This window comes from Lutjanus erythropterus, chromosome 24 (genome assembly GCF_056507025.1).
Source record: "Lutjanus erythropterus isolate fLutEry1 chromosome 24, fLutEry1.hap2, whole genome shotgun sequence".
Classification (NCBI taxonomy): domain Eukaryota; kingdom Metazoa; phylum Chordata; class Actinopteri; order Lutjaniformes; family Lutjanidae; genus Lutjanus; species Lutjanus erythropterus.
Genome location: NC_139340.1, coordinates 18,697,096 through 18,708,948, shown reverse-complemented (window position 1 = coordinate 18,708,948; position 11,853 = coordinate 18,697,096). Strand labels below are relative to the sequence as shown.

The 11,853-nt window shown below is 41.8% G+C and overlaps 2 protein-coding genes across 3 annotated transcripts; both read right to left on the bottom strand.

Annotated features, from left to right (window-relative positions):
• Positions 1 to 299: 299 nt before the first annotated feature.
• Positions 300 to 6,704, bottom strand: LOC146304992 (protein NLRC3-like). Of its 2 annotated transcripts, XM_084714117.1 has the most exons (10): positions 6,613 to 6,704; positions 6,355 to 6,507; positions 5,177 to 5,305; positions 4,741 to 4,819; positions 4,389 to 4,599; positions 2,211 to 3,990; positions 1,949 to 2,122; positions 1,602 to 1,775; positions 1,466 to 1,512; positions 300 to 1,186 (listed from the first exon to the last, which is right to left on the bottom strand). In XM_084714117.1, exons 1-10 carry the CDS (start codon positions 6,687 to 6,689, stop codon positions 633 to 635), a joined length of 3,378 nt encoding a protein of 1,125 aa, XP_084570243.1. In that variant the 5' UTR covers positions 6,690 to 6,704; the 3' UTR covers positions 300 to 632. The 2 variants fall into 2 exon arrangements, with proteins under 2 accessions (XP_084570243.1, XP_084570244.1); XM_084714118.1 differs by lacking the exon at positions 5,177 to 5,305.
• A 2,704-nt stretch (positions 6,705 to 9,408) lies between these two features.
• Positions 9,409 to 11,367, bottom strand: LOC146304991 (stonustoxin subunit alpha-like). The gene is made up of 3 exons (XM_084714097.1): positions 10,933 to 11,367; positions 10,797 to 10,843; positions 9,409 to 10,697 (listed from the first exon to the last, which is right to left on the bottom strand). The coding sequence occupies exons 1-3, from the start codon at positions 11,130 to 11,132 to the stop codon at positions 10,108 to 10,110; spliced, it is 837 nt and encodes a 278-aa protein (XP_084570223.1). The 5' UTR covers positions 11,133 to 11,367; the 3' UTR covers positions 9,409 to 10,107.
• Between the last annotated feature and the right edge of the window lie 486 nt (positions 11,368 to 11,853).

Here is an 11,853-nt window from a genome sequence, read left to right as displayed (position 1 = left end):
ACCAGAATCCAAATGTTTCTGGACAGGATCAATCAAACCAGCTCACTTAGTTAACAGACTGTTGAGAATCTAAAGAAAAACATCCTGAGTGAAGACGAGCAAAAACCAGAGGACGACTCAAAATCCATAAGAAACCGATTTCAGCTGCTTCTCCAGGATGATACAGGACTGCTTGACAGATCTGAGAACAGTTTTACATACAGAGACATAAATGGACTTGGTTTGCAAAGAAGAATCTAACTGGAACACAGATGTTTTTCATGATTGATTTTAACAAGTCTTTATTTTTGCAGTTTATGTATGAATAATTCACTTGCATGTGTAAAACTCAGAAAATGTGATTAAATATACATTAATACTGAATATTATTCATGTGTCAAGAGTGATGTCAGTTATAATTATCAGTTATCAACATGGCTTAAAATTTCAAATCATATCTAACAGACATATATTCAAATATATAATGAATATTGAGACAGAGAGTAAGAATATAAATCATTTACCATGTATTCCTTATAAATATAATATTGTGTCCCCAAAATATATTAGATAGTTTTTATAGACTGGAGATTTTTTGTCTTCAGGACTGTAAACCTGACAACAACAACAGGAATCACAACATGATTTCTGGTTTACAGCTGACACAGAAACGCTGAGGAGTTCAGCTTCACTCCATAACCGAATCCAGGATACAGAGGTTCAGTGAACGTGGTGTTGAAGGTGTGGAGGTGGATCAGTGTGTCAGAGGAGACGCTGTAGAAGGACAGAGAGCCAGCAGGACAGTCCACATACACCGCTACTCTACCAGAGACAGAGGAGGAGGAGGAGGAGGAGGACGGGACAGGAATGAGTGTCCCACTGTTATTGTGCCAGGCATTGTAACCCCCATCAGTGCAGGTCAGACTCCAGGACTGATGGTTCCCTCCGAACTTGGATCCATCACTGTCTCCACTCCTCCTGATTCCTCTGTAACTGATGGCCACATACACCTTCCCAGTCCACTCCACCTCCCAGTAACAGCGACCAGTCAGACCGTTCTCACACAGCACCTGAGGCCAGTAGACGAATCTCTCCCGGTGGTCAGGATACGGATGCTCCTTTCTCAGATCAGTCACCTTTTTGTTGTTTTCAGACAGTTGGAGGAACTTGTGCGCCGAGTTTGGGTCCAGAGTGAGTTCACAGAAATCTGATGCAGAGAACAACAGAGAACGTTTTTAATGTTATCGACTAGATAATACAGGAAGTGAAAGTTGATAATAAAAATGAACATCTGGTGTTTCATTGACTTTCATTAGTCTACTCTTGAACAAGTTTAAATAATCTATTAACTTTGAGTGAACTGTTGTTGCTCGTTGTTGGATTATTAATATTTAATTGGCCTCCAGTAAATGTTCATTTTTATTTCTGATGAATACAGGAGTTTTCTAGGTTTTCGTTTGAATGAATGAAACCAAAACACACTTACACTTCCTCAGACCTGGTTTTGACCATCGGACTCCAGCAGGCTCCACCCTGAAAGAAGGAGGAGGAGTTTAACAAAAAGAGAAGATAAACAAGCAGGTTCTCTTCGTTACGCTCAGTGTGTCCACGTCCCTTCATACCTGAGAGTCTTCAGTCTCCAGTGTGGATCCTTTAGTCCAGCAGACAGAAGCTGGACTCCTGAGTCTCCTGGATGATTGTAGCTCAGGTCCAGCTCTCTCAGATGGGAGGGGTTGGAGCTCAGAGCTGAGGCCAGAGAAGCACAGCCTTCCTCTGTGATCAGACAACCTGACAGGCTGCAAACACACAAAACAACACGTCACTTAATCTGAAGATGCTGTGAGGGTTGAGGAAGACACTGATATTCAATGTCCCTCATGAGAGAGAGATATTTATATTTAACACACAGCAGATTATAGTTTAAGGAAGCAGCTCGAGTCATTGAAGACAAACTGTGACTTGATCTGACCTGAGAGTTTCCAGAGTACAGTTTGGACTCTTCAGTCCATCAGACACCAGCTTCAGTCCTGAATCCTGCAGGTTGTTGTTACTCAGGTCCAGGTCTCTCAGACTAGAGGACTGTGAGCTGAGAACTGAGGACAGAGCTTCACAGCTTCTCTCTGACAGGTTACAGCCACTCAACCTGGAGAGACAACAGTCAGGAAACAGTTAATAAGAGTTTTCCATGTGAAAGACTGCAGTATATTTATTGATGAATAAATCTCACTTACAGAACTTTCTTGGAGGCTTTGACCACTGGCAGCAGCCTCAGAAGAGCCTCCTCTGAAGCAGAGAACTTCTTCAGGTCAAACACGTCCAGATCTTTTTCTGATGACAGTAAGATGAAGACCAGAGCTGACCACTGAGCAGGAGACAGTTTATCTGTGGACAGACGTCCTGAACTCAGGGACTGTTGGATCTGATCAACCAGAGAACGATCATTCAGTTCATTCAGACAGTGGAACAGATTGATGCTTCTCTCTGCAGACAGATCCTCATTGATCTTCTTCTTGATGTACTCAGCTGTTTCCTGATTGGTTTTTGAGTCACTTCCTGTCTTTGTCAGCAAACCTCGTAGGAGAGTCTGATTAGTCTGCAGTGAAAGACCCAGGAGGAAGCGGAGGAACAAGTCCAGGTGTCCATTAGGACTCTGTAAGGCCTGGTCCACAGCAGTCTGGTAGAAGTGTGTCACTGCACATTCATGGTAGATTGATAGTTCTTCTGACAGCAGATTGACTCCAGAGTTGATGAATGTCAGATGGACATGAAGAGCAGCCAGAAACTCCTGAACACTCAGATGGACGAAGCAGAACACCTTGTCCTGGTACAGTCCTCTCTCCTCTTTAAAGATCTGTGTGAACACTCCTGAGTACACTGAGGCTGCTCTGATATCGATGCCACACTCTGTCAGGTCTGATTCATAGAAGATCAGGTTTCCTTTCTGCAGCTGATCAAAAGCCAGTTTTCCCAGAGACTCAATCATCTTCCTGCTCTCTGGACTCCAGTGTGGATCTGTCTCAGCTCCTCCATCATACTTGACGTTCTTCAGTTTGGACTGAACCACCAGGAAGTGGATGTACATCTCAGTCAGGGTCTTGGGCAGCTCTCCTCCCTCTCTGGTCTTCAACACGTCCTCCAGAACTGTAGCAGTGATCCAGCAGAAGACTGGGATGTGACACATGATGTGGAGGCTTCGTGATGTCTTGATGTGGGAGATGATTCTGCTGCTCTGCTCCTCATCTCTGAATCTCTTCCTGAAGTAGTCCTCCTTCTGTGGGTCAGTGAACCCTCTGACCTCTGTCACCATGTCAACACACCCAGGAGGGATCTGATTGGCTGCTGCAGGTCGTGTGGTTATCCAGAGGCGAGCAGAGGGAAGCAGATTCCCCCTGATGAGGTTTGTCAGCAGCACATCCACTGAGGTGGACTCTTTAACATCAGTCAGGATTTTAGTTTTGTTGAAGTCCAGAGGAAGTCGACACTCATCCAGACCATCAAAGATGAACACAACCTGGAACTCTTCAAACCTGCAGATTCCTGCTTCTTTGGTTTCAGTGAAGAAGAGATGAACAAGTTCCACCAAACTGAACTTTTCTTCTTTCAGCACATTCAGCTCTCTGAAAGTGAATGGAAACATGAACTGTATGTCCTGGTTGGTTTTGTCTTCAGTCCAGTCCAGAGTGAACTTCTGTGTTAAGACTGTTTTCCCGATGCCAGCCACTCCCTTTGTCATCACTGTTCTGATTGGTTCATCTCTTCCAGGTAAAGGTCTAAAGATGTCTTCTTGTTTGATTGTTGTTTCTGGTCTGTCTGGTTTCCTGGATGCTGTTTCAATCTGTCTGACCTCATGGTCTTTATTGACCTCTGCAGTCCCTCCCTCTGTGATGTAGAGCTCTGTGTAGATCTGGTTCAGAAGGGTTTTCTGTCCTGGTTTAGCGACCCCCTCAAACACACACTGGAACTTCTTCTTCAGGTTAGATTTGAGGTGAACTTGGCACATGTCAGGAGATTCTGAAAGAACAAGTAACATCATTCAGTATAATCTCAAATGACCACATCAGAAAAGGAATAACAAAATAAAGTGTATTGTTGTAAATATCTGGTTCCTCAGAGAATCGTCTCTTATGTGGGTTTTGAGAATTTCACAGTATTCTACTTCCTGCTTCCAGAAAGTAAATAAATGTCAAACACGGTGTTGAATTTGACAGAGGTTACAAACACTTCCTTTGAGTACAGAACTTTTTGTGCATTAGGACTAATGTGTCAGACGACTAAACATCATCCTACTGAAGTCTGATGGTTTTTGGTTGACGCTTGAGAAATTTAAAGTCTAATATTTACGATGACGACTAAAAATCCTGACACATGACACTGCAGTGGTCGTTCAATCTTCAGATAAATCCTCTTACTGCTCTGCAGACGGTCAGCCAGCTCCTCCTGCTTCATCGTCCTCAGGAAGTGCAGTGTGATCTTCAGAAATGCCTCTCTGCTGCTCTTCCTCTGCTCTTCATCCTCATCCTCACTCTCACTCTCTAAGCACTCTGGGTAGTCTGAACTCAGAACCTTCTGGATGCTCCTCAGCTCATGCCTCATAAAAGTGACAATGTTTTCCTCGAGTAGCTGGAATAGAATTCGTGAATTACACATTTGGACATTTGGAGTCATAGTTGCAGCCACAGTCTTAGTTTCTCAAAGTAAAGTCCTGGCTAATGTTTTCACATTTCTCATATCATGGACAGAATTTGTTGGACGTGCACAGACCTTAAAGATGGACTCTAGATGTGTCTGATGCTGGTTGGCAGACTGACCACTGTTAACCTCTGAACTCTCCTGGTCGACTCTGAGGAGGAATCTTTGAGAATTAACTCACACAAGTCTTGTTATTGAAAATAACAACTTCCAACACAACAAAAACAAATCACTGACTCATCAACATGATGGATGATGTACACTTAGAAATGAACTTGGCCACTGGTGGCATAACTTAGAGAAGCAAGTTTCTGGTAAGAAGGTCATCAGTTTAATTTCCCGTTTGGGTGGGGTCAGGGGTCAGGGTTCAGGGTTAGCCTTCATTAGCAGCTAGCATCTATTAGCAATAATAAAATCAGTGTCTAATACTCCTGCAGTCATCAGGCAGCAGTCAGAACCTGTGCGAGTGGAGAAAATCAGTCATATTTTCATGTTATTAAATACTTACGTCTTTGCAGCAGAGGGATGGTCTCCTTTAAAATCAGTGAAATGATCATTTGACCAGTCGCTCTTTAAAGACACACAGCTGGGTTCAGGTCCAGGTCCAGATTCAACAGAGGCTGGTCTCCCATAGATCCTGTTAGACAGCAAAGAAAAATTCACTTTTCAGTCTTCAGACACAGAAGCTGCTGGAGAAACTAGCTGACATGGCATCTCTTTTATTATGAGGACATATTTCAAAAGTTCAGACGTGTTTGAAGAACGTTCAGTGTTCAGAACTGGAATAATAAATATAAAATATATATTAAACTTTGTCTAAAGTATATCAGGTATCACAATAGACATGTTAATGACTCATTATAAATAATTAATCAATTAGCTGCTGTTCAGAATTTAACCAATCAAAAATGTATTCATTGACTGAGCAGAGATATTATTTTGTCTGGCGGAGAAATTTGTTGAATAAGGAAACTTAAAATGGGGGAAAAAAAACAAGACACAAACTTAATGTGTGATTAATTATTTGTCAGTTATTCAATTTTTAGTGCTTTCAAGTATTGATGATGGAAAATGCTCAACATTTGTAACCGTACTTCTCACGCCGCTGCTGTCTGACATGATTTACAGATTATTGTTTTCTGCTGATCTGACTTGTTAAACTGAAGTCTTGTCCATATAAAGACAGATGCACCAGTCTTTTTTCCAGCCTCATGTCCTCTTCACTGTCTGCACTGCAGTGAACTGTTAGAAACATGGAGTCAGCTGAGAGACGGCGGTGCAGACACTGAACCGACTGAAAGAAAGAAAGATGAAGACACTGTCTGCTGTCTCTCATCCACTACAAACATGATGAAGTGTTTTCTACATGGTTTGCTGGTTGAAGATGATGACGACAAATCCTGATCAAAGCTATGATCTATTCATTTCTGCATAAAATATTGGAAAACGACTAAAAATGACTAAAATATCAGACAAAACTGGACTAAACCAGGTCCAATACTAAACTGAAAGGTTGAAGACTGGTTATACTGGTTATACTGGTTATACTGGGCAGCTTTTAGACATGAGAATATAAATGAATGTGAAGAACAACGGTCAAAATAAACATAGAGGTCTTTAAGAGATCTGGATATATTAAGAGTTAAAACATGAATCAGTCGTATTTTAATGTTGTTAACAGTTTACCTCTTTGAAGCAGAGGATTGTTGTCCTTTAAAGAAAATGACATTATCCTTTGACCAGTCACTCCTGAGGGACACACAGCTGGGTTCAGGTCCAGATCCAGGTCCAGGTCCAGGTCCAGGTCCAGGTCCAGCAGATCGTGGTCTCTGATGGATCCTGATGAAATGAATTGATCATGAACACACACAGAGCTTTGAGTGATCTGAGTGCTGATCTGTGACATGCAGAAGAGTGATGGACAGTTAGAGATCTTCATCTCACCTCTGAGCTTCATCTTCATCACACAGAGTGGTTTTAGAGGGAGGGACTCCCTCCTCTCTGTCCTCACACTGACTCATGCTGCTGGACTCACATCAGCTCACACACACTTTGATCTGCAGAGGAAACACAAATCATTCATGTGCACATCAGCTGAAATCATCTTTACATCATTTCTCCTGTAAAAACATCAGCTGCTCCTCCTCTGATTGGCTCTTATTCTCTGCTTCATATCAGTGTCACTTGAATGCAGTCAGACAGCAGTGTGAGGAAGAGGAAGCTGCTCTTCTTCTACTGTCACTCCACTAGATGGCGTCATGGAGCTGCAGCTACAAATGTTCTACAGGTTCTACATGTTCTCTGTCATGACTCATTCAAGACGTTCCACTGTTCATTCAAGTCCTGCACCACCCTGTGGGACTTATTTTCTAATAATGACCTGCTCACATGATTTTATTGATCATCCAGTCTGTGATCAGAACTACATCCACATCAACTGACTGTAATTCACAAACAACACACCTTACAATCCCCTAACTGACCAATCACAATCCAGCATTTAACAAGGCAGCGTGTTAAATGTTCCACATGTTCTAGATTCCCACTGTTCTACACATTTTACTGCATCTGTGAATTATTCTGGAACTGAAACCTGCAGACTACACTGATGCTGCACATGTTCTAGTGAGTGTATGTGTTCCTATGTGCTCATGTTCTGTGAAATCCTGTCACAATAAAGCTGAGCCTTGATGAGGAACCCAAAGTCCACAGAGGCAGAGCGACTCTTTGACTGTCCAATAAAAAAACATGAACCTTGAATTCAGACAAAGTCACGTGACAACAAGAAATATTATATGTTATCTCTGAGAACAAAGTTCATCATAACAGGTTCTGTCACTGTTCTGTTATTATATTTCTGTCAAACAGTGAATCAGATTTTAGAAACTGATCGTCTGAGTTTTCTTTTGCAGATTCTTTTTGGTAACAAAACATAAAGTCAGATGTCTCCCTCTGAGATGTAGTGCAGTGGAAGTAGAGAGTAACAGAAATACTTGAGTAAATGTACTTAGTTATTTTCCACCACTGAAAGTTACAAAAACTGACAGATCCTTTCAAAATAAATGCCCACCGAGAAAATAATTAAAACTTTAGTTTAAAGGAAATCTCTTTGATTGGATTATTGACAAAGAAAAGACTCTGTTTGTTTAATTATGTATTTTAAAGATGAATCGACTCAAAAGAAAGAATTACTTCATTACATTTTTGATTGTCTTTCCAGTGTGTCAGTTTTTGATCATCAATATGATCTGATAATCAATCTATTAACTGATGCAAAGTTCTTCTGACAGATGAGGTTTCTTAAACAAGTTCTCCATTTTGTGTTGGACCCGACATAGAACACAGAACCCGGTGAACAAAATGCATTTCATGTGTATTTAACATGTTTTAACACGTTTTTTTTGGTATAAGAAGAAGGTTTGATTCTGAAGAAATCCAAAAGTGTTTGGATTAGATTTTTTTTTTTTGATTCCTTGGATTACATTACTAATTACAAAAATCTGTCATGTAATTTGTATTCAGTAACTGAGTACATGTGTAAGTTAATCTGAGCCCGACTTGTTTCTGACAGTCCATCATTTACAGTTTAACACTGAGACTTTGGACAAATGAAGACTGAAGCAGCAGATTTTTACTGTTTCTACTGAAACTAAACTAACGACATGCTGAGTGAAACATTTTAAAACTTTACCTTAGCTGGAGATTCACACGGAGAAAAATAACTGTGACACGTTGAGACAGAATGAACCTTTAACCAGGAAACAGACAGAGAGACGTGTGTTAAATATTAATCATCTCTATTAACAGTCAGTGAAATCAGTCGTGATAAAGTTGAATGACAGCATATAAAGATCGAACAGCTGGATGTTGAGGATATGATCATTTGTTGTTTTGGCTTCCAGAAAGCAGCTTTAGTGATTTTTAAAACCACTTTTACTTTAATCAGCCCCTCCAGGACTTTTCTCACAAACTGCAGACACTGTTCTCAGCTGTGGTTCAAAACGGAACATCATTTCTGCTAAAGAGGGAAAGAAGAGACGTTTGTTTCTAACCAATCATACGTGTCACAGCAGGAAGTGGTTCTATAGAGACAGAAGAAATAGATCTTCACCACACAACATACAGCTCTGTGGTTCTCAAAGTTCCAAAAATTAATAAATGATCGACAAAAAATAAAAAACAAAGACAGACACAGAAGAAAGAAGGGGGATCAAGCTGCTCAAGTATTTTTAAAAAAGGAAATAAATGATGATAATGACTAAAATCTGAGTTGTATGAGAGATTTACAGCTTACAGAAGAAACCATGAAGAGACGTCACTGTCTTAAATTTATTGTCTGAACCACAATGTAAATCTGAGTTTCTCTACTTTCAAGTGCTGTACGACATCTTTCAGCCATAAAACAGGAGGCTGAGGGTTTTTACACTTCAGGAGAACCAATCTGTGTGCTGAGAACATTAGAACCGTCTGATTGGCTCCCTGAAGAGGACAAGCCTCTCCTGAAACATCCAATATGGTGCTCAAAGGATCTGGTTCTACCACCTGTCCAACAACATCAGCAAGAGTCTGGAAAATACAGTCACCAGCCACATTATTAGGCACATCCATTCAACTGCTCGTTAACTAATCAGCCAATCACATGGCAGCAACTCAATACATTTAGGCAGACATGGTCAAGACGACCTGCTGCAGTTCAAACCGAGCATCATCACCTTGAAATCAGAGACACGGAGACATAGATTGTCTTTCTTATGGTTTATTCTTTGCAGAGAAGGTCAACAGTTATGCAGAGTGCAGGCAGTCTGCAGAAACGTGACAGTGAGACAGGATGTGGTAGAGCTTATCTTATGGTAGAAGGAGTGAGCTACAGTTGTAAGTTACTTTTCTAGAAAAGGAAATGAGGCTTTGTCAGGTTCAAGCCAGTTCTGCGGTTACATAAAGACAGACAGACAGAAAGGTTATATAAGGGTCAGACTGCACTATGCATGAACTTTTACAGCTGAATACAAAAGTATAAAAGGTGACACAAGGGTCAGAATAACAGATTTCTCATTACAGTACCCAGGAACAAACAAATGTTAGCTACAAAAGCACACATTAATGTTAGCTACACAGATTAAATGCTACCTCAACAGCTGCTGGATATTGACAGATGTGAATCAGGTGTGTGATCAGCGCTTTGACATCAGTTTGGCAGGTAAAAGGTCACATGACAGAAGGTCCAAGTCACAGTTGAATGATCACAGCGTCCATCTTTAAAGGACAGGAAGTGGAACAAGTTTACAACGTGAACCATGAATCTTTGACGTCACTTTGAATCAGTTTGGACAAAGTTCATTGATGAGCTGAAAGATTGATGAGACTGTGATCCTGTACAGACTCAACTGATCTGTCTGTGACAGGAGGACACTGTCTGTCCTACAAAGGACGCTGTCTGTCCTACAGAGGACACTGTCTGTCCTCTGTAGGACACAGAGACAATGAGGAACCAGACCAGAAGAACCCAAATCCAGGAGAAAGAGGTTCAGTGAATGTGGTTTTGAAGGTGTGGAGGTGGATCAGTGTGTCAGAGGAGACTCTGTAGAAGGACAGAGAGCCAGCAGGACAGTCCACATACACTGCTACTCTGTGAGAGACAGAGGAGGAGGAGGAGGAGGAGGAGGAGGAGGAGGAGGAGATGGGTGATTTTCTGTTATTGTGAATAACAGAGAAACCATCATCATCATCATCAGAGCAGCTCAGACTCCAGGACTGATCATTCCGTCCAAACACACAGTCTGTATCACGTCCTTCCCTCCTGATTCGTCTGTAACTCACTGATATATCAACTCTTCCTCTCCACTCGACCTCCCAGTAACAGCGACCAGTCAGACCAGTACTACACAGCAGCTGACGACACCAGTTATCAAATCTGTCTGGATGATCAGGATACGACTGAGGCTCCTTCACGTCTGTCATCGTCCTGTTGTCATCAGACAGTTTGATGTTTCTGTTCACTGTGTTTGTGTCGACTGTGAGTTCACAGGAATCTGATGGAGAGAAGGAGACACAACACAGCTGCAGTTATTGATGGATCATGTGTTTGATGATGACATCACAGATGTGAATGATGATGTTTTCACACTTACACTTCCTCAGACCTGGTCTCAACCATCGGACTCCAGCAGGCTCCACCCTGAAAGAAGGAGGAGGAGTTTAACAAAAAGAGAAGATAAACAAGCAGGTTCTCTTCGTTACGCTCAGTGTGTCCACGTCCCTTCATACCTGAGAGTCTCCAGTTTCCAACGTGGATCCTTTAGTCCAGCAGACAGAAGCTGGACTCCTGAGTCTCCTGGATGATTGTAGCTCAGGTCCAGCTCTCTCAGATGGGAGGGGTTGGAGCTCAGAGCTGAGGCCAGAGAAGCACAGCCTTCCTCTGTGATCAGACAACCTGACAGGCTGCAAACACACAAAACAACACACATGATCACATGATCACATCATCTGAGGCTCCTGCTGTCAGTCAAAGACAAGAAGAAACAGCCTCCAAAGACTTCATCAACCTCCCTGCATGTCTTTGTTTTTCTTCAGGTACATTTTGATCCAGATACAAATTAAGAATAAATCTTTAAAATCATCATTGAAGTTTAGTTAAAGTTCCTGTAATGAATCATATTAACAGACACAATCCTGCACAGATTAGTTGTTGGGTTGATGAATCCTGACCTGAGAGTTTCCAGAGTACAGTTTGGACTCTTCAGTCCATCAGACACCAGCTTCAGTCCTGAATCCTGCAGGTTGTTGTTACTCAGGTCCAGGTCTCTCAGACTAGAGGACTGTGAGCTGAGAACTGAGGACAGAGCTTCACAGTTTCTCTCTGACAGGTTACAGTCACTCAGTCTGAGGAGGAAATAATAAGGAAAGAAGTAACTGAGTTGAGTCTGGACTTTTGGAGACAGACTCTATAATCTCTTCATAACTCAGGTTCAAATCCTCAACATGTTGGAGACGTGGAGAGCGATCATGACTGTAAATAAAGATCATCTGACCTGAGAGTTTCCAGTTTCCAGTGTGGACTCTCCAGTCCACGAGACACCAGCTTCAGTCCTGAATCCTGCAGGTTGTTGTTACTCAGGTCCAGGTCTTTCAGACTAGAGGACTGTGAGCTGAGAACTGAGGACAGAGCTTCAAAGCTTCTCTCTGACA